The sequence below is a fragment of the Artemia franciscana genome, chromosome 13, assembly GCF_032884065.1.
Source record: "Artemia franciscana chromosome 13, ASM3288406v1, whole genome shotgun sequence".
Lineage (NCBI taxonomy): Eukaryota > Metazoa > Arthropoda > Branchiopoda > Anostraca > Artemiidae > Artemia > Artemia franciscana.
The window spans coordinates 44,834,148-44,861,447 of NC_088875.1; the positions used below are offsets into that span (position 1 = coordinate 44,834,148).

The following is a 27,300-nucleotide window of genomic DNA, read 5'->3' on the forward strand; positions in this document are numbered from 1 at the left end:
GTTTGATACGTTTACTCAACGCCCTATGCGCCAGCAATGGCTCAGGAGGATCTCTATCTTTTTTTTATCCTTAAACCTTAAAGTAATATTCGTCATATTAAGCTAAATAATTTTTAAGTATTAATAACAGTAAAAGAAGAAAAAAGTATGCACCAGCTCTGGTGCAATCGGAATGAACTGTCAGACGGAGGACTCCCCATATACTCAGTAATTGTCTTATCTTTTTATTTTACTTTTTTTCTTTCTTTTTTTCTCTCGTTCTGTTTCGTCATTGTGTCATTTTTTCTGGCCATAAATCTTGATTAAAAAAAATCTATTAAACATTAATAATAAGTTTTATATCAGCTTATTGTTATTAATTATTAGTTTATTCTTATTAATAAACTTTAATCTTAATAAACATTTAATAAGAATCTATAAACATTAATAAGATAATTTTACAATCGGAATTAATTGTTGGATAGGGGAGTTCCCTATGTACTCTGTAATTTTCTTAATTTTTTTTTTTTTTTGCTTGTTGTTTTGATTTTTAATTCTTCATTCTGTTTCATCATTTTGTAATTCATCAGATAATATTAGCTTAGTAAAAAAACATATATCAATATTATTAATACTAAAGGAATAAAAAAAAAAAATACCATCTCTTTGTTCAGTCAGAAGGATTTGCTTATGCTTACTAATTTTCTTGTATTTTCTTTTACTTTCTGTTTCTCTCATTTTTTTTGCTATTGCGTAATCCTTCATAGACGGAATCAAATAATTCTGTAAAACAAACAACCTCTGACTTTGATTTTAATATTGCATACTCGGTAATTCTTTTTTTCAAAGTTTGTTTATTCGTTTTTCTCTCATTCTCTTTTGTCAGCTCTTGTAAAGTCGAAAGGAATTGTATGGAAAATTCCTGATATGCTCGGTAATTTATCATTCGCTTTTTTACTTTCTATTTATTCTTTTTCATTTATATCATGTAACCCTTCAGTCTATATTGCTAATAGTAGAAAAAAATATTATCAGGGTTGCAGCTTCTGCTGCAATCTAGTAAAGAACGAATTCTATCCCATAGCAACCGAAAATCTTCAAATATATTTTGAAAAAAAAAGTCAACGGAGAAAGAATACTGTTGGAAGCTGATTAGGAATGGTAGCTATGATTTCGATTAGTCTTAATGACAAAACTTCGTTGCAAGAAAAGATGTTTGGGAAATTCGGGAAAAGCCTGAAACTTACCAAATTGGTGTCGGTTCGAAATGAAAACTGCTTCATTGGAATGTTTATAGCTGGAAACTCCATTTAGGTGAATTGCAGTCTCTCATCTTGAGCAGCAACGAAAATCACCTTTTTGCATTGGAAGCAATGACGTGTCTCCTTTTGTATATTTTTCACGGATGAAAAGCAGATGAAGACTTGCTAGATGTTTTCCAGAGAAGTTGCCTACGGATTGTTCTGGGTACCCGGCTGACTGACCGTATTTCAAACAGTAGATTGTACGAAAAATACGATTGAATCCCGCTTTCAGGGCTATAATGAGAGAAAGTTTGAGACTGCTTGGATACTTTCAGCGGGTGAAAGATGACAGATTACCGAAGATTGTCCTTTTTGGCCAACCGTCAAGGACTAAACGGAAAGCAGTTCGTCCGTGGATGGGGTGGGAGGATGTCATAAAGAAAAATTTAAGGGAAATAAGAAGTTCCTGGGAGGGTGTAAAGAGCGAGGCTTTGAATATATTTGGTTGGAAGAGGAGCGTGTGTAGCTGTGTTGGCCTCAGGCGGCTTGGTGTTGCAGCGAGATGTTAGTGGCAGTAGTAGTAGTAGTTTTTACTGCAATCTCAATTACTTATTTCCCGGTAATTTTGCACTTAGTTTTATCAGCTATCTTGCAGAATGGGAGAACTACTGATGTCTCAATCCTTTGGGAAAATGTTGGTCCTCCATGCTTCTTCAAGGATACCATGGAGCCATTCCTTAGTGATCTCAGGGCACTGTTTTGTATAGATCGTATATATTGATTATATATGATCAAATCCTACATAAATTAAAAGGAATATCCCTCATTATTTCAATAGATATATTTCGTAGAAAGATAGAGAGCCTTTATCTTTAATACTTTTTTTTCAAGTCTTTTATAATTATAAAGTTTTTCAGGAAATTTAAAAGAGTACCCATCAATGTTTCAATACACATTTTTCGTATAAAGATAGAAAGTCTTGTCATAGATAGCCTTAATCTGACACGCTTCTATTTTGGACCTTTATTTATTATTCATCTTAAAGGACTCAAAAGGAATATCTTTTAATCCTTCACAGAAAGATAGAAAGTCTTCATCTTAGAAACTTTTATTTGTAGGATGTACTGACTGTTAAATTTTACAGGATTTAAAAGGCATATCCCTGAAGCTTTCAATAGATATGGGCGACTTTGTGCAAAAATCCAGTGGAAGCAATAGAGCATTTTCTGTATGCCGTCCAGTTTCCTGTTTTTCTCTTAACCACTGTCAGTCACTATTGGAGAATGATGAGCAGTCGTTTGATCCTGAAAACACTGGAAGTGAGTTTGATTCATTAATTCGACAAATTCACTATAATGTATTATTTATTGACAGGCTCTGATTTCACCGGTTACCATCCTATCGTTGATTTACCCATGAATGGCAGGCTAAGCACTTTTTTTTGAAGTGTTTCTTTAATATCAGGATTTAAAGTTCCAGTAGCAATGAAAATTAGATCTGATTGTTTGAATCGGCCAAATGGAATCTCTTAAACATTGGAAAAATTTGGACATTCATTTTGTGATGACAGAGACGCCAATGTTCAGTTGTCTAGTTTTTGGTAATAGCGGGCGCAAAATTTAAATGATAGAAACTTTGGCCAAAAATCAGCAAAAAAGCTTACAACACGTGACACCGGACAGGTTAAGAAGGTGTAGCTCTCCCTTGAAAATGTTGCTTTCTTTAAGAATCAGTAGATTCTCAGGACAACTTGCCCTATGTGAACATGGGCGTATCCAGAATTTTTTATAGGAGTGGGCTGGGGGGAAGTTTTTGTGTGTTACGTTTTTCAAGTCGGACAAACATTTTAGGGCGGAGGATTGAAACCTGGTAAAACTGAGTTTGATTCATTAATTTGATGTCCTGTGGTGGCGCAGTGGATTTGACCTTAGCTTGGTAATACGGGACCCAGAGATCAAATCACGCTGCAGGAATGCACTACAGGGCTGACACAGGGACCATAGTAGTCAAGAAGCTTTGTTAATTCTTAAATAAAAATAAATTCATTAATTTGACAAATTACTTTAAGGTACTATTAGTGGCAGGCTCTGATTTCATCGATTAGCATCTTATTAGCATCTTAAAAAACTTTAATAAACGCGTCAAGTTTTTGTTTTATATATACATTTTGTTTATGTTTTTTGTGTTTATAAAAAAAGAAATTTTTTTGTGTGTTACGTTTTTCAAGTCGGACAAACATTTTAGGGTGGAGGATTGAAACCTGGTGAAACTGAGTTTGATTCATTAATTTGACAAATTACTTTAATGTACTATTAGTGGCAGGCTCTGATTTCATCGATTAGCATCTTATCGTTGATTTGCCGATGACAGACCGGCTAAGCACTTTATTGCTGTTTTTTTTTCGATTTACTCTTTTGTTGAAGTTTTCTTTAGTGTCTGAATTTAGAGGACCAAGGGCAATGACAATCAAATCTTTTTGTTTGAATGGGTCAAGTGGGAACTTATACGACCATATATATCTTAAAAAAATTGGAAGATTCAGACATTCATTTTGCAATATAAAAGACGTCCATATTCAGTCATGCTGTTTTCGGTAATACTGGGCGCAAAATTTAACTGAGAGAAACTTAGGCAAAAAAAAAACGCTAAAAACACGTGACACCAAATAGCTTAAGAGGGGTAGTTATCCCTTGAAAGGTGTAGTTGTCTTTGGGAATTAAGATATTGCTAAGGCTTAAATTTTCAGACAAAAAGCGTTATAAAATTTAACTTGGCAACTTTGCTTATTTATTCTCGAAGTTCAATGTGGCAACGCCGACAGAAACGTTGGTATTTATTTGCATGCTGTCTCATGGTGGTCTGGCAATAAAAGTTAATCCTGCTTTCTTTGTGAAAGTAATTAAAAATAATTCTCAATATTTAAGAGATTTACAACAATTATAATCAAATTTTACAAGCTTCAGTATAGTCAGGATCAGAAAAGGGTGCCAAAAATGGGTCTGGACAAAAGAGGACATTGATTCCTTATTATGTTTGACTTTCGAATCCTTGCAAAGGATTTCAAGAGAAAATCATAGTGAGTAGAGGAATGGTCTCTTCATGGAAGTTAGAACTTCTGTGAGATCAGTAGAAGCTAATCAATAGTGTCTACTCTTTTTCTTTCGCTTTTGGTAAAACTGGAAAAGATTGGCCTTTTCAATTTTGGAGAGTTAAGCCCGATTTGGGTGCAGAAAGAAGTTTTCAAGTTTTTACGTCCGAGAGAGCTGTAGCTCTAGAGACGGCAAGGTGGTAATTTAAAATGTCTACAGTTAAAGGGAATTTTTTTTTTTTTGCACAAATAATAATAAAAGTCCGATACCGGATCCAGAAGTTCGATATCGCATCCGAAAGCCTTTATATACGAAGGGGGGGCCAAAAACTTATGGGAAGGAAGTATGATAAGAAAGCAAATAAATAATTATTTGGGAACAGCTTCTAAGACTTTAATTTGAGCTGTAGGCTCTTTCCTGGAAAGCAATATACAAAGTACAACAACTTATCGAGTCAGCAATAAAACGTTCTTCACCGCTTTTTTAATCATTTTTCAAGGTTGACTCTTTGGGTTAAGGGATAAGAAATCCATTTAAAAAAAAATTCTATCACAAGCCCTCAGGGGCTGAATTTGAATTTTGGAGCGATAAAAAAATACAAGCCAAAAAACCATAAAAAAAGGGCACGACAACTAAAAACTGGCAAGCAATGCCAAAACGACAACAACAGAATGACAAAAAATTTATTAGTTGAGATTATTAAATTATTATATTTGCCTGAATTAAACTTAACTGAAAGAAACTTAGGCAAAAAATTTGCAAAAAAAACACGCTAAAAATAGATCTTTAAAACATTTGCTGCACTTCTAATATGGTTTGCTCATAGTTCCCTGTGAGTAACAATCAAAAAGTTTTCTGTACTAAATAATTTTTATAAAGCTTATTTGAGGAAGTTCCATCTTAGAATGTACTTTACATAATACACTCCTACATGCTCAAATACGTTTGCAAAAAAAAAAGATCAAAAAATTTTTATCGATCTTGTTCTTGCTCTCCCGTGACAAGGTGACATAACACGATCTTTTCTATGTATGTGGTTAATTTAATTAATTTAATTTGACATTAATGAGACGAATGGTTTTGTAAACTCAAAAAAAGTTCTGGAAAAATTGACTCAAAACGAGCTTTGTGTAGGTACCTAAAGTGAATTAATTAAATACATTTTTGTGTTATCAGTTTTTAAGCTTGGAAAATCTCTAATACCCCCTTGATTAACTAACACGACTACCTAAAGTCTTTTAATTATTAGCGACTCTGTAAATAGAAGGATATGTAAAAAGGAATTAAATTGAAAAAAGCGATTCGATGGAACCATTTTAAGCCTGAAACTCGGAGTGGTCGATAGTCAAATATTGGATTTAAAACAAGTCTAATTCCCGCTTAATTAGCTAACGCGACTATTTTTATTGTGAGCGATACTGTAGATAGAAGTATATTTAAAAAGGATTTGAATTTTATAAAAAAGCGATTCCGACGGAACCATTTTAAGCCTGAAACTTGGAGTGGTCGATATTTAAATATTTGAAACGTGTGTAATGCCCACTTAATGGCTAACATGACTACCTAAAGGCCTTTAATTGTTAAAGACGCTGTATTTAAAACGGGATTTGAATTGTAAAAAAAACGATTCCGACGGAACCATAAACTTGGAGTGGTCGATTGTCAAATATTGGATTTAAAACACGTCTAATTCCCACTTGATTAGCTAACGCGATTAATTGTCTTTTAATTGTTAACGACACTATAAAAAGAAGAATATATAAAAATAATTTAAATCGTAAAAAAACGATTCCGACGGAGGTAGAATTGTGAACATTATTGGATTCCTGAAGGCTCATCATTGAAAGCGAGTTTCTCAAATGTAATTTTGAAAACTCGGGATGGCTCAGGAATTAGCCATTATAGTACTCCCTAAGAGAAAAGCATTACCATACTTAAAATTATTTAAAGTTATCACGAAGGAGGCAAATAACAGATTACAGTTGTTGTTCGAAATTCACCTAAGACTTCAATAGAAAATGATGGAACCGTAATTCGTGCGCTGTGGGTACGGAAAATCTAATGGAGAAATAAAAATACTTCTTCAGAAAATATACTGCGATCCTTGTGATCTGGCTCATTAATGAATCTTAAATGGACGCAGTGGCTAGATTAAAATGCGCATTATCAAAATAAATGCATTTGCGCAATTTTTCTCACCCTGAGGAAGGTGGCATGACAAATACAAATTGTCCACTAAGACTACATTTTTTTATTTTTCTAGGTCTTGGTCAGCCAACTCTCAGTCTTTTCGCATTTGTCCTTGAAACACAAGAAGATTCGGATAATTTGGGTGCCAAATGCCAGCGCCATTTAGTGCTTTTTGATATTAATGCTTATTATCAAGCTCAGATGCCTCTAAAGCCAGTCGCTCGTCATGATAGTCTTGTGTCCTACTTGGGTATTTTTGCTTATGGCGAAGGTCCTTCCGTATATGACGTTTTTATTGATGAAAAGAGGGTGATTAAATATCAACACTTCACGCCTACGGAGCAGCACTTTTATCCATCATCTCTGGCATTTGGTAAGCCAGTGAATTTTGCTCTAAGCCTTTTCTATTTTTTTTCTCTCTATCTCCCTCTCTCTTCCCTTTCTTTCTCTCTATCTTTCTTTCTTTCTTTCTTTCTTTCTTTCTTTCTTTCTTTCTTTCTTTCTTTCTCTGTTAGTTGGGGCTCAACGCAGTTGCCTTCCAAAGGAAATTATTATAGATAAAAACCCCAATTCTCAAGTGATTAGAAAGTTGACATTAGACCTAAAAAAAAGCAATCCTATGTGTAAGAGGAGTAATTTGCCGTAAGCCACTGCTCTTTATAATAAAGTTTAACTTTTTGTCTTATTAAATTGTAATCCATCAGTATAATATGTTAAATTTCTAGTGTAAAGAGGGGGAGGGATAGAAGCCCTCTAGTATGTAGGATACTGTATAAATGTTTAGTGTTTTAATAATTCTCTGTCCTTTCATTTAAAGACACTAGTTTTTTAATTTGTTCTCTGTTTGTTTCTAATATAATATTCCTGTTACTCCAAATTTCAAGGTGACTATTTAATGCTCAGGAATTTTGGCCCCTGCCTTTTCTTTTTTCATTTATCTCCCTCTTCACTTTCTCTTTCTATCCTTTTTCTCTGTTTCTCCCTCTCCCACCTATTGGTGTTTGTCAGGCTGCTCTCTCAAAAGTTAAATGACTACTACCAAGTTAAAAGTTAAATGACTACTACCAAGCTGTCTAAGGCCAACACAGCTACGCACGCTCCTCCTCCATCCCAATCTATTCAAAGCCTCCCTCTTTACACCCTCCAAAGAAGTTCTCATTTCCTTAAAATCTTTTTTTATGGCATCTTCTCACACTAGACGAGGATAACCTGCTTTCCGTTTAGCCCTAGACGGTTGGCCGAAAAGTTCGCATCGTTCATCCTCAGAATGTGCCCTAGCCATCTCAACCTTTCTTTCATCATAGCTCGGACGGACAGAGCCGATTATTAGTTTTTATGGTTATGCACACACGAAAGTCCGTCGACAAGTCAAAATTAACATTCACGAAATTATAATGTATACAATTAACAACAATAATTGTCACATACACACGAAAATCAGTCGACAAGTATACACAAAATTATAATATATACATTTAACAACAATAATCCGGATTAAAAAGTCGATCCAGCATTAAACAACTTAACAAACGAGGGCACAAAACTAAGCTCATAACGAGCATGTGACACAGTCACAGGTTGAAGTTGTGGTACAGGCTCTGCAATGGCCCTGATTGGTCTTACCCGTGCCGGTTGATGTTGGGGCGAGAGGATATTTCGGTGTATAGGGCTGGACAGGATTTTATTACCAAACCACAGGACGAGTTTTCAACGACGGGATTAAAGGGTTTGAAGTTGAAACTGATTAAGGAGGGATATATACAGCACTTTCGGGGCTTTTGAGATCACTAGGAGAGCACTGTATGGCACCCTCCCAATCCGGTCCGACTGTTCCCTAGTCAGCCGGAAATGCCATGCAGGGCAACAGTATTCAAGTTTGGAACGAATTAAAGAGAGATACACAGGAGGTGTGGTGCAGGGATTCCATGGCGAGCCGACAACTTCAGAGATCTGATGGGCAAATTAGCTTTTTTAACATGCCATCAACATGTTTGTTCCACTTCAGATCCGAAGTAATATTAACGCCGAGCAGTTTCATTTCGGTCATGTGACTGGCGCTGGGAATAAGTGGATTAAAGACTGGTGTAGATTTTAAAGAAGGTATGGTTAAAATTACAGATTTATCAAAGTTGACAGTCATTTTGTCCACCTTTAAATCTTGACATATATCATCCATCAGTGAACCTGCTCTGCTTGGTAGGTTTTTTTGACAACATTCAATGAGTGACAGATCGTCGACATACTTCCAGCGGTCATCCAGTGTTGTTGCCAAATCATTTATCATGACAAGAAACAAAAGTGGTCCCAAGAGGGTGCCTTGGGGAACTCCACAAAAAATGGGCAGTGGAACTTATATTTTGTCCGTTGACATCTACCAGAAAGAAAACTAGCAATTAAACTTACAAGGAATGAATGTACATCTAGTCCAAGAAGTTTTTTTTTACAAGAATATTGTGGCAAATTAAATCAAAAGCTTTTCTTAGATCTGTTGCAATAAGATAAATCCAAGAATCTAGTCCATCGGGTTTTTGTAAAATACTGTCAATTATACTTACTAAGTAATGAAATGTAGACGTGTTCGGTATATTTCCAAACTGCCTCGGATCAATTTTCTCCATAATGCTGTCTTTCAGCCATGCTGCAACAGAACTCTCATACATTTTGCTAAAAACGGGTCGGACACCCAAACACTCATTGGATGCATCTTTTTTTGGTATTGATGTAATGAACCCATTTTTCCAAATTGATGGATACTCACCTGTTTTTGTCACCTGATTAAAAAGTAGTGTTAGGTGGCCACTAAGATAATCTGGAAATGGTTTGATGAGATCGACGGGAATATCTACAGGGATAATGCTTGTTCTTTTAAGCCTTTTTAATTTAAAAAATACCTGGGACTCTGATATTAAAGGGAAATTAAAAGACTCAGGGGGAGGGGTGGGTACTTCCTTGCTCAGCAAAGGCGGGAGGGATTGCACAATACTACCCAGATGTTTATTAAGAGAGTTGGCTGTTACGACGTCATCTTCATCAATGCTAAAATCAACTGCTTTTTCCACCTTGCCTGTCATCCTTTGATTTGGTTGTGCCACTGGCTTGGTTTGGACTCGAACAGATGATTAACTTCACGTTCTACATGTTTGTTCGCGTGTTGTCGAGTGACTTTTCTTAGTTTGTTTTTCAACCTGTTGGCTTGTTGGCTATTACCATAACAGAAAAGCCATTTTTTTTATTACCATTTTCTTAACTTGTTGTGTAATACTTGGTCGATCTGACGAGACACGTTTTGTCGACTTCTGAGGAAAACAGGCCTTGTAATTTTGAAGCAATGTTTCTTGGAAAATAGTAGCTTTTTCGAATCGGAGGTGTTTTACCTGACGTAAAATATTGCAAGGAAAAACGCTATTTTATGCCTTTCTCTTGTTGGTTCCAATTTGAGACAGATGGCCAGGTACTTGAGCGTTACAGAAATGAGGCAGACCACGTTCACCATCCTGTAATAACTATACTTTTAATGCCAGAGTATCTAACGTACGACACAATGCTACTGTTAAGGCCTATTGAAACTGAGAATGAACACAGGACGAAAAATAGGAACAGGAATAATTTCTTAGACCACACTGCTTTTCCATTTACGAAAAATTAAGCATAAAAACGGATTTTAATTTCAACAAAGCAGTGAACAAAAAATAAAAACAATATAAGACTCAAAAAAAAAATTCTGAATATTCCGGCCCCTCGTCCGGGTGCTTTCCTTAACGGAAAAAAATGACAAAATATTAAAGCTATTTAAAAAAAAAAATAACACAAAAAAACCACAACTAAACACACGAAAAAGAAAAAAAAATTATAACAACTCACATTATAAAAAAAAACGTCCAGCACTGATATTACAACATAAGAATAAAACCAAAGGTAATGTCTATAGTGAACCATGGGTCGCTCCTCTTAACATTCAGTGTATAAATAAGAATTTATTAAAAGTGAAGATTATCTTCACTTGAACAAATAAAGTCACCAAACCCCAAGTCCATCACCCCTAACTAAATCTCACTGGTTTATAAACAAATACATGAATTATAAATTGAGCAGATTTTTTAGTTTGCTAGTTTAGCTGCAGTCCGTTAACATTTTCCAGCTTTGACCTCAATCTGACTTTTGTTCGCAGGGTTATTACTTGTTCTTATGTAAATCACTTCTGGTTGACGATTTTACCTGCTCCATAATTAAACTATTATAAATTGAGTTTATTTTAAAATCTCCTTCATCTCTACTAATACTAATACCCCCATAGATAGTCTTTCTTTATTTCTATAATTTCTCTGAAACTTTGCAAAAGTCTCACAGACGCATCTACAATTTTTGTTTGATCAAATAAAATATTGTGGTGAGGAAAGTAAAAAATGTGTTCTGCAACAGCTGATTCAAACGTTTCTAGTTTTTGATTATGTTTTAGCGAGCAATCAGTGGTATTTTTGCGTTGCTGTTGTCTATTTTCGAAATTTTGCTGTATTCTTCTACATAAAATTTACCACAAAGTATATTAACCACAAAGGGAATTAAGATCTCTAAAGTATATGGAAGTGTTCTCCCTCTATTTTGAAAATCAGGTAAATTTTCACAGGCTTCGGGCTTTTGGGGGGTGAGTTTAAACTTAAAGAATTTTATATATTTGGAATCAGTATAAATTTTTTTATAGGTTTCTTATAACACTATTTTCCTCCATATTGTTGATTTGTTTTTTTAATTGAAGGAAAATAGAAGTATCTGAGCCTCGTGAGTGTTGTGAAAGATAGCAAAGAGGATATGCCCCGTCAAATAACTATTTGTGAAGATAACTGAAATAACTGTTCTTTTACGGTAAAAATAATTTTTAGAAGTATTTCATTCCAGGAAATAGTTGTTTTTTGAAAAGGTAGGAACTAAGATCACCTAAGGTTTGAAGAGTATCGAAGATAAGAATAACTAGGATTAGATGCTTATATAAGAAACTATTGGTTAAAAAAAAAAAAACTATTGGTAACGTTTAATTTTCAAGGGTTAAACTTGTAAAGAACTACCGAAGTTTTTGGCCCCTCCCTCCAAAAAGTATCTGAGAAATAGTTCAATTATGAAATGGCGCTTTAGTTATTAGAAACCGTATTGTTGTCCATAACAATAGCAAAGCTAGTTTCTTGTTATCTTTATTTATTTCTCTGTTTTTAGATTCAGTTGTACTTGAGAAGGAGGGACTGATAAACTTCGAACATCTTGGTGCACAACGTCAGCTTATTAACGTGCTCAATTGCTCTACTTGCGACGTCGTGTTGGATCCTGTGGATTTGTGTAAAATGGCAGAGATATATGGTCTCCTTCCACCAGATCAACCCTCAATTTTGTTGGAAGACCTTGTGAGTTGCCTTTGTCTTTAAAATCGTATATTGCAGAAGAAAAAAAAAGAAATCCTAAATTTAGAATTTTCGTTAATTCTTTTGAAGTTTAAAACTACAAAGGATATACGAATAAAATTTTGCCCGCTGGCCCTATTTTAGGTCCTTCCATACCTGAAACTACTACTACTACTAACAACTCACCGCAACACCAAGCCTCCTGAGGCCAACACAGCTACGCACGCTCCTCCTCCATTCCAATCTATTTAAAGCCTCCCTCTTTACACCCTCCCAGGAAGTTTCTATTTCTTTTAAATATTTCTTTGAGACATCCTTCCACCTCAGACGAAGACGACCTGCTATCCGTTTAGCCCTTGACGGTTGGCCAAAAAGGATAATCTGTCATCCTTCATCTGCAGAACGTGACCTAGCCATCTCAACCTTTCTTTCATTATAGCCCTAGAAAGCGGGATGTGATTACATTTTTCGAACAGCTTACTGTTTAATATGCGGTCAGTCAGCCGGGTACCCAGGACAATCCATAGGCAATTTCTCTGGAAAACATCTTGTAAATCTTCATCCGCTTTTCATCTTGTAAATCTTCATCCGCTTTTGTTTATCTTCCTATTCTTTCAAACTGTTTTTTAACTGTTAAAAACAGAGAGGCTTTGAATAGATTGGGATTGAGGATGAGTGTTTGTCGCTGTGTTCTCTGGCGGCTTTGTGCTGAGGTGAACTGCTAGTAGTAGTATTAGTGAAAAACATCCTGAACCTTAGCTATTCTACTTTTAACATCTTCACCGCTTCCACCCTCTTTACTAATAATACTACCAAGGTAAGTGAAGCTGCCCACCTGATCAATATTTTTGATACCCAATGTCACCTTTTCATTTTCACTTATTCCTAGCGTTAGTGACTTAATCTTCTTAAAAATTAATTTTCAAATCTATTGTAGCACTTTGAACTCTCAAAACCTCTAAAAGTTCATTCATTTTGCTCACACTTTCATCTAGGACGCTCAAATCATCAGCATAATCTAAGTCCAGGAGAATCTTTCCTCCCCATTTGATTTTGTGGTCTCCCATTGCCTTTCCTGTGCTCCTTAAGACAAAGTCCATCAAAATGATCAATATAAAGGTGGATAGAACACAACACTGCTTAACTCCTGATTTAATAAAAAACCAGCTGCTAACCTCATTTCCTACCTTAACTGCAGTGTTATTCTCGTACATAGCACTAAGCTCTCCTATCAATAGAATCGATCGCTTGCTCATAATCTACACTACTGAGGACCAAAGGTAGTTTGACAACACTTCTCAATTATTAAGCTAAGAATGAAAATCTGGTTGGCACATTCACTACCTTTTCTAAAACCGCGCTGTTCTTTCCTACTCTCTGTCTATGTCCCCATCCTTCCTACCTGAGTAAACAAACTCTATATCACCTAATTTTGTGCTTCCTACCCTTTGGATAAGAGTTTCTGGAACTCCTAATAAGTCCAGATCGATTCGTCTGTCAAAATGTCGATACGATAGTCATTTTTTGACATTGTAATTTTCCAAGTTCCAATTTTCATATTCTTTACAACATTGGGACTAGTTTAGCCTCAGGAAAAGCAATGGTCCCAGAACCAGTGCTGGACGGAAACTAGCGAATTTTCTCAAGTCTACACGAAGCGGTTAAGTTGGCTTTGAACCAGACAGCAAGAAGCCCCTGGGACCCCGTGTATGAATGGAGGCTTTGTGCAATCCTGGGCCCATCTTGGTCACAACATGGTTTTCAGTTCTTGGCGATCCTCTTCTATCAACAAGAGTCGAAATTCTGCATAGACAGTCTCAAGCCCATTACCTCCGACTCATTATATATCCATGCATACAAATATTATGCTACTACGGGGAGGCGACCCATAGTAGATACATTATCTAGGAACAGATTTTTCGCCAGAAAACACGCGACGAAACAGATCAAGCTCAGAAGATTTAAAGAACAACTAGCTATTTAAATTTTACAGGGCTTTTATCTGTAGAAACTGAAATAAAGGAAAGTTACATTCCCTTAAGTTGTCTCGTACGATGTATTTTTAGCCGACTTTTCGCTCATTTTTTCACCCACAGTTCATTCTTGTTGGGTCTACATACCTTTAGACCGAAATTCTCGAGTGTGTACTGGCTAACAGATAAGATCCCATTTGTTGTCACCTGAACCCACCTTAGGTCAATTCATGCCTAAAAACTGTGATTTTCGAAAATTCTTCACTTGGTGTTTTCAGAATTATGAAGTGCTTAGGATAATTGCACATTTTTGTCAGGATTGTCACGTTGAAGGGAAGCAAAGTTAATTAATTAAATTCGACAACACTTTTCGTCTGTAAAAATTCACACATAAATAATTTGTTGATTCCAAAAGACAAATAGACTTTCAAAGGAAAGCTACACCCTCTTTAGCTGCTTTGTGCTATTTTTGTATAGCACCAAAGTGGTTTTGTGCTATGAATTTTTTAGCTTACTTTTCGCTGATTTTTTTATCCATTTTTCCTTTTTTTTTTAATTCGACGCCCGTTTTTAATTTGACGCTCTGTGATCTTAACAACACCACTTCCTTCATTCCAAATACCATTCGTGCTACCATAGTCAGTGAGGCCCCTTCCATACTACAGCTTTGGCGAAAAAACAAAGTGTTCTCATCTTGAGGTTCATTCTGAGAGTGGTTAAAATCCTTACTAGAGATTAACTAAATTATAAAGATGCTTGATAGTCTTCACATCTACAAGGGTTATAAAAGAAACTTTGAAAAAAGTAACTAGGATGTGCAAATTACGAAAATAAGCTCAGCTTTCTTGTTTTCTTATTTTTTCTGTTCTTTCTTGTTTTTGATTTTGGCACCAGCTACGACCAAAATGTGTACAACTGCACATGAGGGTCTTCTTAATTAAAATTAAATTCTGCTTTTTTCTTAATTTTTTAAGATGCACGAATGGTTGTGTAATTTTCCACTTAACCATTTCAAATATCGTATTTCACTTCATTTGTCCTTTGTTCTTAAAATAATTTTTTGATCATGTACATTTCTGTAATTCTACCGAAAATAAGCTAAGTTGAAGGTGTGTTCTTTAACAAAATTTGATATTTTGAACTTACATCTAAATGAACTTCATCCAGAAGTATAAAGACGTTATTACGTAAATTCCAATGGTCACGAGTTGTCTAAAACCGGTATATATATATCTTATAATTAAAAATCATTTTTTGGTAGAATAATTTTTAGTATTTTTAAAGTTATATTTCGTTTCATTTTATATTCAATAAAATTTTCATTAAATTTATTTTATATTCAGCTTCAAATAAATTAAGTATATATATATATATATATATATATATATATATATATATATATATATATATATATATATATATATATATATATATATATATATATATATATATATATATATATATATATATATATATATATATATATATATATGTTGAAATACTTTTTCAGTCATGACAGAAACGGTGTATATTTTTCCCACTATCTAAAAAAATACTAAGGACTAAAATACTTTTTTACAATACAAAGGACTAAAATACATTTTTCAATTAAATCTCTTTTGCAGAGCAGAGTTTAGAATAATTTGGACTTGAAGCATTATTTCTTCTTTTTTTTACCGTATTGGGGCTTTGTTTTGTAAAAGTAGTCGTATTTGCCACATGCTTTATTTTGCTATTTGCCACAATGCTTTATTTTTTATTTACGGTTTTAAGTAACACTTAGTATGGCTTCCAGAGCAAGAAAAGGAGTCTGGTGTGCAGTTTCTGAGTCTGATTTGCTTCATGGGTCCGTTGGACAACGGCTCTGATAAATTTTCACTTTCAACGTAATTTTTGTTTCTGAAACGGGTGATCTGTGTATGTACAGCAAGGAATTCGGTGATTCGGACAGGTTTTTAATCTCGGGATTTCTCTGATTTCGGAAAATTTAAAAGTGTATCTGAATCAGCGTAGTAGCTTTGGCTTAGTAAAGAGTGACGTGTCTCCCATGATGAAGCCATTCGGGCCTCATCTTGAAGAGTTGTTGGTCGTAGTAACTTAGGAGAGAGCTCATTCTCTCTCAAGCCACCTATTCTTTGGCCTGTTTTAAGGGCCGAAACGGATCAGAGGGCAAACTGGCGGCTCTTCAACGCCCAATACGTCCTAAAACGCCCCTCCTCCAGTCTTACTAGGTGTTAGATCAAAATTTACGATAACCATTTTGATCAGAACGTCAAAAGTTCTGCTTTTGCAGGTGGTTTAGTACTTGTAGTCCCAGAGAATGAGTGCTGCCAAAAATTTCTCAGATGGACCAATTGCTACCTAGAGCTTTCTTTTGCCAATATTTAAATTGAAGTATTTTTTGCTTTCCAATTTTTCTGTTTTTTTTTTAAATATATTCTGATTTCCTAGGGTGAAGGGGCATTGTCCCCTGGCTCACTCTTCTCGACGTCCGCGGGCCAGGAACGAGAGACTCAAATTATGCAAATTGACTTTATAAGACGTATGAAACAAAAAAAAAGCATATAATAAATGAAAAATCAAATCAAATAGGTGAGAAAAAACTAGGATTTTATCAGCCAAGACCTCGGCCAAGTCGTTCTCAGTGCTCAGAAAAAAACAAAGACAAAATCTAACCTTTTGAAGTGAACTGAACAAGAAAAGAAAAAAAAATTGAATAAATAAAACAGCCTGAATAAATGAAAGATAATTCACTAATAAGATTGGACAAATATTCTTTGCTTAACAATATTTTGCCTCTACCCGCAACATTGATTTTCATTGGGTATGCTGTTAGGTTGTCTTAAACTAGACAGGGGAAAATATTGATTGCATAGGTTTTCTCAATACGTCTTTAGAGAAATGTGACCAGGCTGCACTTTGTTGAAATCACAGTTATAGAAGGATTTGTTATCTGTTTTGCTTAAGGGATCCCCCACTCCATGTACTTTGCCAGTACGCTCAATGCCCCCACTCCATGTACGTTCAATCTCTTACTGCCTTTGCCAGTTATGCATACACTCCTGCAATCCCCTTCGTTCAGTCATAGATTTTGTATATAGACACAGGCTTGAAAGATACATTTTAATAGAAAGGTGGATGTATTACTTCTAGTTGGAGTTAGAGTCATACAAGGCTTTTTCGTCTGTATGATTGAAGACTCACAGTGACGTTCTATCCTGCGCATACTTAATCTTTTCATCTATTTTGACAATAATGCATAAAATCGATCTCAGACCTCCCCCTCCCTCGTTTGGTCAACGCTGCGTAGGATCAGTCACTGAATCCCTGTAGTACACAGTTTTTGCATAGATAGTGATCAAAGAGGTTTCTTGTCACAATATAGCCCCTCCTAACGGTCCATGTCAATTTTTCGTAGAATAAAAAGACAAAAATCAAACTTGATTAATCAACTGGCAAATTTGGTCTTGGCTTCAAGGTTTTTTTTTTGTAGTTCTTTGTTCGCAAACTATGTATGGAGATTTAGTTTTTTAGTATAAGACTAACGGCTAGAATTATTTCTTAGCTGAGCAGTTTGACCTTTTTTGTAAAACCCTCCTTACGTGGTATGGCTAAGAACATGGAGACTCGTCTCTATGAGCCCCTAAATCGCTGATTTAAGGCTGAACTCCTGGCCATCTCCTCGCTGCTTCCTATTTGTCTGCTAAATATTCTACCCTTTGCCTTAAACTTCGCACCTAGATATCTCCATTTTCCCTGAATTCGGAACTATCTACCTCTTGGAATGCCTTCGTCTTCTTCATTCAATTGGTGCTCCTTCCTAAACGCTAAATGCATTGTTTTTCTATAATTCAACTCAAGTTTTCTTTCTTAATAAATATTCATGTAACAGATTCAATAACTTCTGACCTGAGTCTGAAACTAAAATTAAATCATATGCAAAAAGCAGAATACCTTTCTCTAATAAAAGGAATCACACTGTGCGTCGAATATGCGAATATATTATGCATCTTGCCCGTGTTTGCAATATTCTGTCCTTATATTTTTGTTACAACAACCAATTTTTTATCCAAACTGTAACTATTTTAAATATTGTTTAATGTGATATTTCAACATTGAGTAAATTATGAATTGACTAAATGTTCGTATTTTAGCCTGGAATTGTCTACAAAGAGTGTATGCTGAATATTTTATTAGAGTATGGCTGTCAAAATCCACTTAATGATTTGGTTAAATATTTGGCAGACATCGACAATGAAACGGAATTTGATGTATTTAAACTTATGTATTGGATTTGGAACAAAGTTAGTGCCTACAAAAATGCGAATGATATTTTGAGTAAGTAAAGTCCTCAAATTATATTATGCTTGTTTTTTATAAGTTCATTGGCACTAGATCATTCTTTTCTCTTTGAAAAACTTCTTAAAAAAAGAAAAAAAACAATGTAAAAAATATATATTTATTATATATAAAATGTATATTATATATATAAAATATAAAACAATATAAAAAAAACACTAGATCTTAGAAACCCTTACACGTTTCATACTTTACATTATATTTGCACTTATAATCTCTATTTTCAGAATCTAGGATATGTTTTATCTAACTGTTTTATTTTGTTTGTTTCAAAATGTGAAGTTTTTAAGTAGGTACAACATTTTCATCAGCGTTGCTACGTTGAACTGTGAATTTAAATAAGTATAACTATTTAGTTAAATTTGACAAGGCTCTTCGTCCATAGAAATTCAAATACTAATGATCAGTAGATTCTCAAAGGCAACTGCACCTTCAAAGCAAAGCCCCACTTTCTTGAATTCATTGGTGCCACTTGTTTTTAGCTTATTTTTCGCTGATTTTTGACCCACCTTCCTTTTTTTGACCCACCCAACCCTACCCCTAATATCCAAATATATAGCCTAAATTACATATTTTCCAGTTATTTTCGCATTGTGTTTCCCCCCTGTACCTGAATATTGAATCAAATGTGGTGACGAAATAAAGCTGGAAAACCAAGTTACAGTGGAAAATGCATTGGAAATACATAATTTGGGCTATATATTTGCACATTAGGGGTGGGGTTGGGGGTAAAGTATAGTGTGTCTGTATGCAAAATGTGTTAGCTACAATTATTCTGTATGCTATGAAGTAAGTATTGTTTCATTAGAATTAACCTAACTTCACTTCTTGCGTGTGGTGGCTATAAGAAATAAGTACCAAAAATTGAATTTGTAACTTCTCCTAATTCTTACATACGTGTACATTAAGATTTCCACTTCACCAATATAAATACTGTCCTTGGTACTTAGTTTACTTAAATCTTACATTTTGCGTAATTTCAAAAAGTGTCTCTTTAGCTAATTGATATTAAAAAGTTTATTTTTTTTCCCCGTTCCCTTCTGGGAAATCATGCAATGCCTAATCCCAGTGGCACCTCCTTGAATGACTGATTGAAAATTCTTGACTCACTGAGGTTTCAACTAGGTTTTGCAAGTCAACCTTTTTGCCTACTAAATATATCTCTCAAGGACCTGTTTAGATAGGCCGTTTGCTTAATTTGCGATTTTTCATTTTGTAAACCCGTCAAAATAGGAGATATGTGCGTAAACTGTAGGAAAACAAGAATTTTGAAACTATTTGATCGGGATCGAGTCCTAACATTGGTAGAAAAAAACGTTTAGAATCGATTTTCTGGACGTAGAAATAGCGACAATTTTCATATATATTTGTTTATAATTATACATTTATATTATATTAAATAACAATATATTTCATAATAATATAGAATATTACATTATATTATGCTTCACTACAATAATTATATTACAAGTAAATATATTTATATTCATTTATGTGTATTTTTTTGTGATTATATGTATATATATATATATATATATATATATATATATATATATATATATATATATATATATATATATATATTATAAACCAATGTGATATAATACGTTATATTGTATTGGATTATTCTATATAACAATATAATATATAATACTATAACATATTATTTTATGCTCCTCTGTAATAATTATAGTATAAAGTAGTATTTATTTATTTACATGTATTTCAAATAATTATATATATGTTGTAAACGATATTTTTGCGGATTTTTTTTATAGTTCACACATATTTTTATAAACTATATAGTTATTTTGAACTTATTGCATATAATACTAATTCTCAGAAAATTTTCAATTTTGGGGACAACTTTTCCTTTTAAAAGCAAGTTTAGCTCTGTTTTGTTTCAAAAAGTAAGGCTAAAGTTTTTTTTACTGTTTTAAAAGTAGAGTTGAGTTTTTTACTGTCCTAAAAAGTAAGAGTTGAGAGAAAGAGTCAAACTTTAGCGTAAAGAGCAGGGCGCTGAGGAGGGGACAGGCCCTTTCATATACGGAGTAATTTCTGTTCGTTTTAAATTTTAATGTCGCTCCTTACTTTCAGTAAAAAAAAATTGTTTGTTTTATTTAATAGCGCTAAAAGGCGAACAGTAAACGCTAGTTATCTTCAGATAATAAATACCAACTGAAGTTAAAAGTAAAGATTTTTGCATAATTCAGTGCTTCAAGAATAAGTGTTGGTGTTTTTTATAGTTTTGTAAGCCAATCACATAATTGCTCAGTGAAGTACTATTTCTGGAGTCACAAATAAGCGATATATTTAAGCCTAATTCATTAGCCTGTGGGAAAGATTTTAAGCCAAAATTCTTTTTTGTTAAATTCTACCAGATTGGTCATCCTGTCCAAAATTTTAAGTCAGTAAAAATAACAATAGTTTTGAATCCAGAGATTTTATGCAAGTAATCCTTCTATTATTTTTATGGACTTTTTTGAAGGAACATGGCAAAGACTATTGAAGAATATAGTGTCGACTGTGAAGATCAAACTCCCCTTGACTTAGTTTATGATTTGAGTGCTCTAGGTAAAGATGTGGCGAAATAGCGGAGGTTTTGAGGGTTCTGGGTCTTCTTAGTCAATGATAGGAAGACTGTGAGGAATAAGATAGGATGATGGAGAAATTTTATGTAATAAGAAAATTGATCAAGGAGTTTGCATCACATACTACCCTGTTGGATTGATGCTTTGCTTGGTAATATGAGGCCAGCAAGGTAATATGAGGCTCAGCAAGGTTGGATGACAAGCTTGCTGCTTGTCAATGTAAAAAACGACCCAGTAACTGGAACTTCGATTTGACGCCATTTGCGCCAGCAATGGCTCTCTAAGATCTTTTTTCTTTCTGTCACATACTTGAGTGATATTGTTAGCAATGGTTGTATGTAATGAAGATGTAAAAAGTAGAATAGCCAAGGCAATGGGTCTTGGCAATGGTAGTATTGTCAAATATGACTGAAATGGTGCTGCTTTGAAAGGCTGAGGAAGATTTGTTAAGTGTTTTCCAAGAGAATTGTCTAAAAAAAGTTTAAGTACTCGTTTGTTTGACCTTATTTCAAATAATAAGTTGTACGAAAAAATGAATCCAACTGTCTAGGGTTATAGTGAAAAAATAAAGTTCAAGTGGCTAGGCAACGTTATAGAGGAAAGGATGACAGATTGCAATAGTTTGAGTTTTTGACCATCCTTCTCGGACAAAACGCAAATAGGTCTTCCCTGAATTAGACGGAAAGAGGTCACAGGGAAGGAAATTGGGGCAAAGAGTGAAGGTTTAATTGGGTTGGGATGGAGGAGAAGCGTGCGTAGTTTCCTTGATGCTGATGAAATGCATTGTTAGTGGTAGTAGAAGTATTAGTAGGAATACCTCTTTTTTCTTTATGTGTCACTTAAAGATATTTATCTGATTGGGTGTCAGAACTGCATTACACAAAACAAAAATTAAACAACTCTTTAGATCTGAAGGACGCTTAAACTGACCGCAAATAACTTACGAGGCTGAAAAGCAAAATATTCACTTCTTTTTATGTCACAAATTTGTTTACGAGTCTTGCGATGGCACTGAAGCGAATAAATTGATATCACTACTTGTTTTGGCTGTGGGTTTTGGTTTTTTGGGTTTGCTTTTTTGTCAAAGAAAGCAGGGTGGTTTTTACAACATTGTTGTTTTTAGGAGATTTGTATAATAGAAAGTAAATGTATGAGAAGTTTAAAAGCTATTAATCTAGGATTTGGATTTTGGTGTGCAAAGGTGGCCACTTCACTGCCTATTTTCTTCTAATTTAAGCTCTGCATTATATGACATATGTCCTCCTTTGTTTATCCTAAAACAGTAAAATAAAGGCCAAACTCTTCAGGACTTTAATAAAGGTTCGTATAAGTATATAAGCATTTGAGTCGAAATACTTATTCAGAGGTCGGAGTAACCATTTTCGAAGAATAGATTTTCGAATTTTTTTTATAAAAGAAGGCAAATAATTATGTGTTTATTTTTTATGGAGGAGGGTGTTTTCATTGAAAAAATTGGAAACACCATTATCTCTTTTTCTCAGTTTCGACCCTATGCACTCATTGAATATATGACCTCGATGATGCTAATTTGCAATTCGTTTTTTTTTATTTTTTTTTTCAACAAATTGCTATTTTACACTGTTTAAAGTGTGTTTATGTTCAGGTATTCCTCTGTTCAACCTGTCTTGTGAAATGGCCGAAACGTCCACTGTTGACAGTCTTCATAAAAATGACGGACATTTGAGGCTATTGAAAAATCTTTTACTGGTAATGGAAAGCCGTGCAGTTGGGAAGGTTGAAGATCACCTGTTAAAAGGTAGAACTCTCAAATATTTATTATTGTTATTTTGTATAATTGCATTTTTCTAAGGTTTTATTTCAAGGGGAAGGGTTGACTTCCCCATAAACGTTGAAGGTAAAATAAAAATCAGCTTTTTTGTTGCTTGTAAATTTTCACACTGTGAATTGCTTCGGTTCTGTTTACCTGCATTATCAGTTTTGACTTGGTAATTTGACAACCATCAAGAACATTCATAATATTGATCGAAACTAAATTGTGTTTGATATTTATTCAATTACTTGACTTAGGTAAAAATTGAACATTAATATTCGTGTTTGATTGAACCATGAACAAAAATTAAATTATCTTGGTCGTTTTTTATTGACCAAGTGTAGTCATGAGCAACCTAGCCCCGCCCCCTTCCCGTTACACTGCAATAACGACGTAGGGGTATTACTTATGCTGAAGTCCGGCAGTTCTGATTTTGCTCCCTTTTTTTACTCGTGATCAGATATATACAGCTAAGAAACGGTAAGAACTAAGAATCCATAAATTTGGATCGTGAAATTGGAAAAAAAGATTCTCGGAAGTTTATGAAAGCTCCAATGATTATATGAAAAAAAAATTTCTAGCCTACTAAGATATCAAGAAAACTACTGGAAAGGATTATCGTATTTCAACAAAAAATTTGGGAAGTAACAACTAATATCCATTGTTTGCCTTTTTGGGGTCTTGAACCATTCTGACCTTGGTAGTAGGAGGGCCTGTAGTCTTTTCACCAGGAACCCTACCAGAAGAGCCTGATAACTGTAGATTAAATGATTAGAGGTAGAAGCTAGTTTCCTGGTTTTGTTGTTTAGGACTCCCAAGCAAATCGACTTCTTTAGGGGGAGGGTTGGGGTTGATAAAGTCTAATTTTCATAATATATATCAAAATGGGCTGCATATTAACTAACTCAACTGATAGTTGTTGATCATGAAGGACTGCAAATGTATCAACTCAATACAAGTAACGTTACAAGTATCAGTATTAAGTCAGATACGAAATACTGTTGCTTGTTTTCTCATTTTCTATTATTCTTATGTGCATAATTTATTCCTTTGTTTCTTGTAAGCTCCTAACTGCGCAAGTTCTCTGACAGTTAAGAGCAGTGCCTTCACGGTCCAGAATTCTCAGGGTTTCCTCAAATTTCCCCAAAATAAAATTGGGTTTTCTACAACTCGCCCGAAAATTAATGCTGTTGAAAATTAATTGTTTGTATCTCATGTTAACGTCAATGTGTTTATGAACGTTAGTTTACCAGGAGAGTTCAGAAAACAAAATTTTCATTCGGGAGAATTCAGGGAATCCTAAAATATTTGAGATGGTGAAAGCAATAGTTTTTTTGTTTGAAATATTCGTGCCACTGAGAGGTGGTGGAAAAAAAAAAACCTTTATACTTACAAGTCTAAAAGATAACCAAGAATGATACGAACTGGTTTGTAAAGTGGCCAGGGTAAGCGGGGACTTTCTGTAGCGGAAGGACGTCCTCTCTGCGGGAGAGCTTTTTTTTTATTATAATCTAGAGGTAGTAGTACATTGTCATTGCCGAAGACCGCTCTTCGGCTGTTTTTTTAAGTAAATTAAAGTGTTGGAGGCATTTAATTCTTAGTAATGTTTCAATATTTTTTTTGTTTTGAAATATTCGTGCCACTGAGAGGTGGTGGGATAAAAAACAACACAAAAAAACCTTTATACTTACAAATCTAAATTTATCGGGTTTTCCCGATAAATTAATCAAACTTATTACCTGCTGCTATCGAAAGGACCACTTTACAGCAAATAGCGAACTTTTTTAAATTCCAATTCTACGAAGAGGCCGCTGTTATAAAAACAATTATAAATTATTCCCCCCCAGAAAAAAACTTCCAGTATCATTTCAAATTATTTTTACATTACATACAAATAAACACACTTATATACGAATCAAATGAGCTGAAAAGACGGCTCTACCTCATTTTTAATTTTCATTCTTTTCTTTTTCTTTCATTTTCCTCCTTTTCGTATTTTCGGCTGCTATTTAAAACAAAATAATCTAATCTCCATTTACCCAACCGGCAACGCTATTCTCACTCATGCACACACTCTTCCCACTCAGAAACTCAAACTCTCTTTCTCACTCCTTTTTTACCACACTCATATTCTTATTTACAATTCAAATCAAGAAAATATTTTCTCCACTCTTCACTTGAATTTAATAATACAATTTTTCGTTTCAATTTGACTCTTAAAATATTCCAAACTCACCGCTTTATTTCTTTTTCTTATACTCCACACGTAAGGGCACATGTTTCCAGTAATATAACGCAAAGAATTCTTCTTTTTTACCTCTAACTCCAAATATCAAATTTCTCTAGATTCATCTTTTTTTCGTCAATTTGAACCTTAATTCTGTACCTTTTACCTCAAATTAAAAACAAACTGAAAAATCCTTTATTTTCTTTACGCTTGGCGGACTCGTGGTCTAAGAAATATGACATTTTATTTCGGTTTGGTAAAATCATATGTTTCATTAGAAACATAAGCTCCCTTAATTTAGGCTCCATAGGAATTTCGGTATGGTAAAATCATACGTATCACTAGAAACACAAGCTCCCTTAATTTAGGCCCCATAGGAAATGAATGCAGATTCCTGATTGTACTTTCAAAATTTAAAAATGGTTGTTTTTCTTTTACGTTATAGAAGAGTGTGGTTATCTCCATTTTTATTTCTTTACTCTTTCCCATGAGATTCCCTTTCTGTAACTGTTGCTTCAGTATCTGGACTGAATCTTTTATGTAAGCTGGTGTATTTGTCTCCGAATTGGTTGGAGCAGGCTCATTTAGTATGGAAAGCAACCAATTCTGTGTCATTTCAAAGTGAACTTAGGATTCATTTAAAAATTAGAGTAAATTTGGGTAAGTATATTTTGTAAGTAAAAGTTAAGTCTACGTTATGTAACATAGTGCTTTTTCATTTCAGCACTGAGGGAGCGTATAAGAGCTGCACAATTAATTATTGATTACTTCGAGGCTCTCCTGTGGTTTGTTCATGCTGGACTTCTCCCAGAAACTGAATACCATGAGCCATCGGAACAAGAAAAAGAAGAAAACTATAATATCCCATTGCTGCCGTATCCAGTGTCGAAAATTAAGAATTTTTATAACATCAGGTAAATATTAGGAGTGATTCTTACCGTTACAGCAATCAAGACTTGCTAGGGTGAGGAGAGTGAGTCACGATTTTGTACTATCCCCACATTCCATCTAAAATATGAAAGAGTTGACAAATTTACGTTCGTTTTATTTATTATATAAAACTTTTCCACAAAAAAAGTTTTTCAAAGAAAAGAAAAGGGCTCTATTAAGCCAAGAATGATTAAAAATAAAGTTAAATATTCTTCCAAGCGCAAAACTACCACAAATCACTATCAATAAATGAATCAAACTCAAAACGAACAGAAATTACAACAAATATCCCAGTCAAACTCAAAACGAACAAAATCAACATGAGTAGGGCTGATAATCCCCATGGCTTCTCAAGACCAGATCACAATTTGCACTTTGGTAAAAATAAAGAAGGAAATAACCGTGGATTGTCAGTTTAATTAACATATACTAATATTTATTCCTTAAAGTTTTGATATTTCTGTATTTATGAAAGTAAGAAAGGTGAAAACATTTCAAGCGTATATTATTTTCGTTAAATTACAGAAACTTAGTTTTGTTTTCAGTAGAAGATATAGTTGCTGGATCCTTCTACTATGCTGAACAAAATGATTGTCTCAAAGTTTCAACTGGATGAGCTTGGAAAATGAATTGACTTAGGAAAGGGCTGCTTGTGATTCATAAAGAGGCACTATCTAGTTTTGAATTAATTTAGCTCCTTTAAAAGTTTCAATGATATTTCTAGCTATTATAAAGCAGTGCTGCCTATGATGTTGCTCATATGCCCTTTTGAAAACCTGCATGCATACTATTTTTTCCTTTAATTGAAACGCCTAAACGTTCCATAAAAGTTTCATCTTAATACCTTTAGCGTCATTAGCTGCATGAACTTTAGTTGTAGTGTTAAAAGTATACATATAGTGTCTTCTGGCTAGTTGAAAATCTCCTACAACTTACCCTTAATGGTCTAAATTAATAATAAGTTATTCTTCATATATTGTTTTGTCATCTTTTTGAAAGTCCACATGCTAATAGTTTGTTTTGATTTAGTTCAACATCCGCCTAAATATTGCTTAAAAGTTTCACCTTATTACGCTTAGCTTGTGCAGCAGCAGTAGTTGTAGCAGTATTCGTAAGAGTATGCGTATAGCACGTTTGGTTTCTTCAACATCCCCTTCAACACATACTGAAAGTCTCAGCTTAATACATACCATCAACCATTCCTGCAGAATTTCTGATGCGTCCGCTTGACAACTTGTGTGGGCATAGTGTTTTTCGATTTAGTTCTATACAGTTTCTACATATCCTAAATTTTTCGCCTTAATATTCTTAGTTTTAATAGTAGTAGTAGCAGTAGTAGTAGTAGTAGTAGTAGTAGTAGTAGTAGTAGTAGTAGCTGCAAAATTAATTGTAGTTGCCTAAGCTTTAGTGGCAGGAGTAGTAATAGAAGTACTAATAGCAGTAACAGTAATAGTAGTATGAGTAGAAGCAGTAGCATTAGGATGTAAATATTTTCTTTTGGTTAGTTCAACATCCCTCACAACCAGCCCTGTTAGTCTC

General features: G+C 34.2%; 1 protein-coding gene across 1 annotated transcript in view; it reads left to right on the top strand.

Annotated features, from left to right (window-relative positions):
* Positions 1–27,300, top strand: part of LOC136034983 (uncharacterized) — a 98,139-nt gene that overhangs the window by 29,165 nt on the left and 41,674 nt on the right. Inside the window, exons 7-12 of the mRNA XM_065716552.1 lie at positions 2,368–2,542; positions 6,576–6,875; positions 11,708–11,892; positions 18,017–18,200; positions 22,437–22,589; positions 25,556–25,745. Of these exons, the coding sequence (XP_065572624.1) occupies positions 2,368–2,542; positions 6,576–6,875; positions 11,708–11,892; positions 18,017–18,200; positions 22,437–22,589; positions 25,556–25,745 (1,187 nt within the window). The remainder of the gene's footprint in view (positions 1–2,367; positions 2,543–6,575; positions 6,876–11,707; positions 11,893–18,016; positions 18,201–22,436; positions 22,590–25,555; positions 25,746–27,300) is intronic.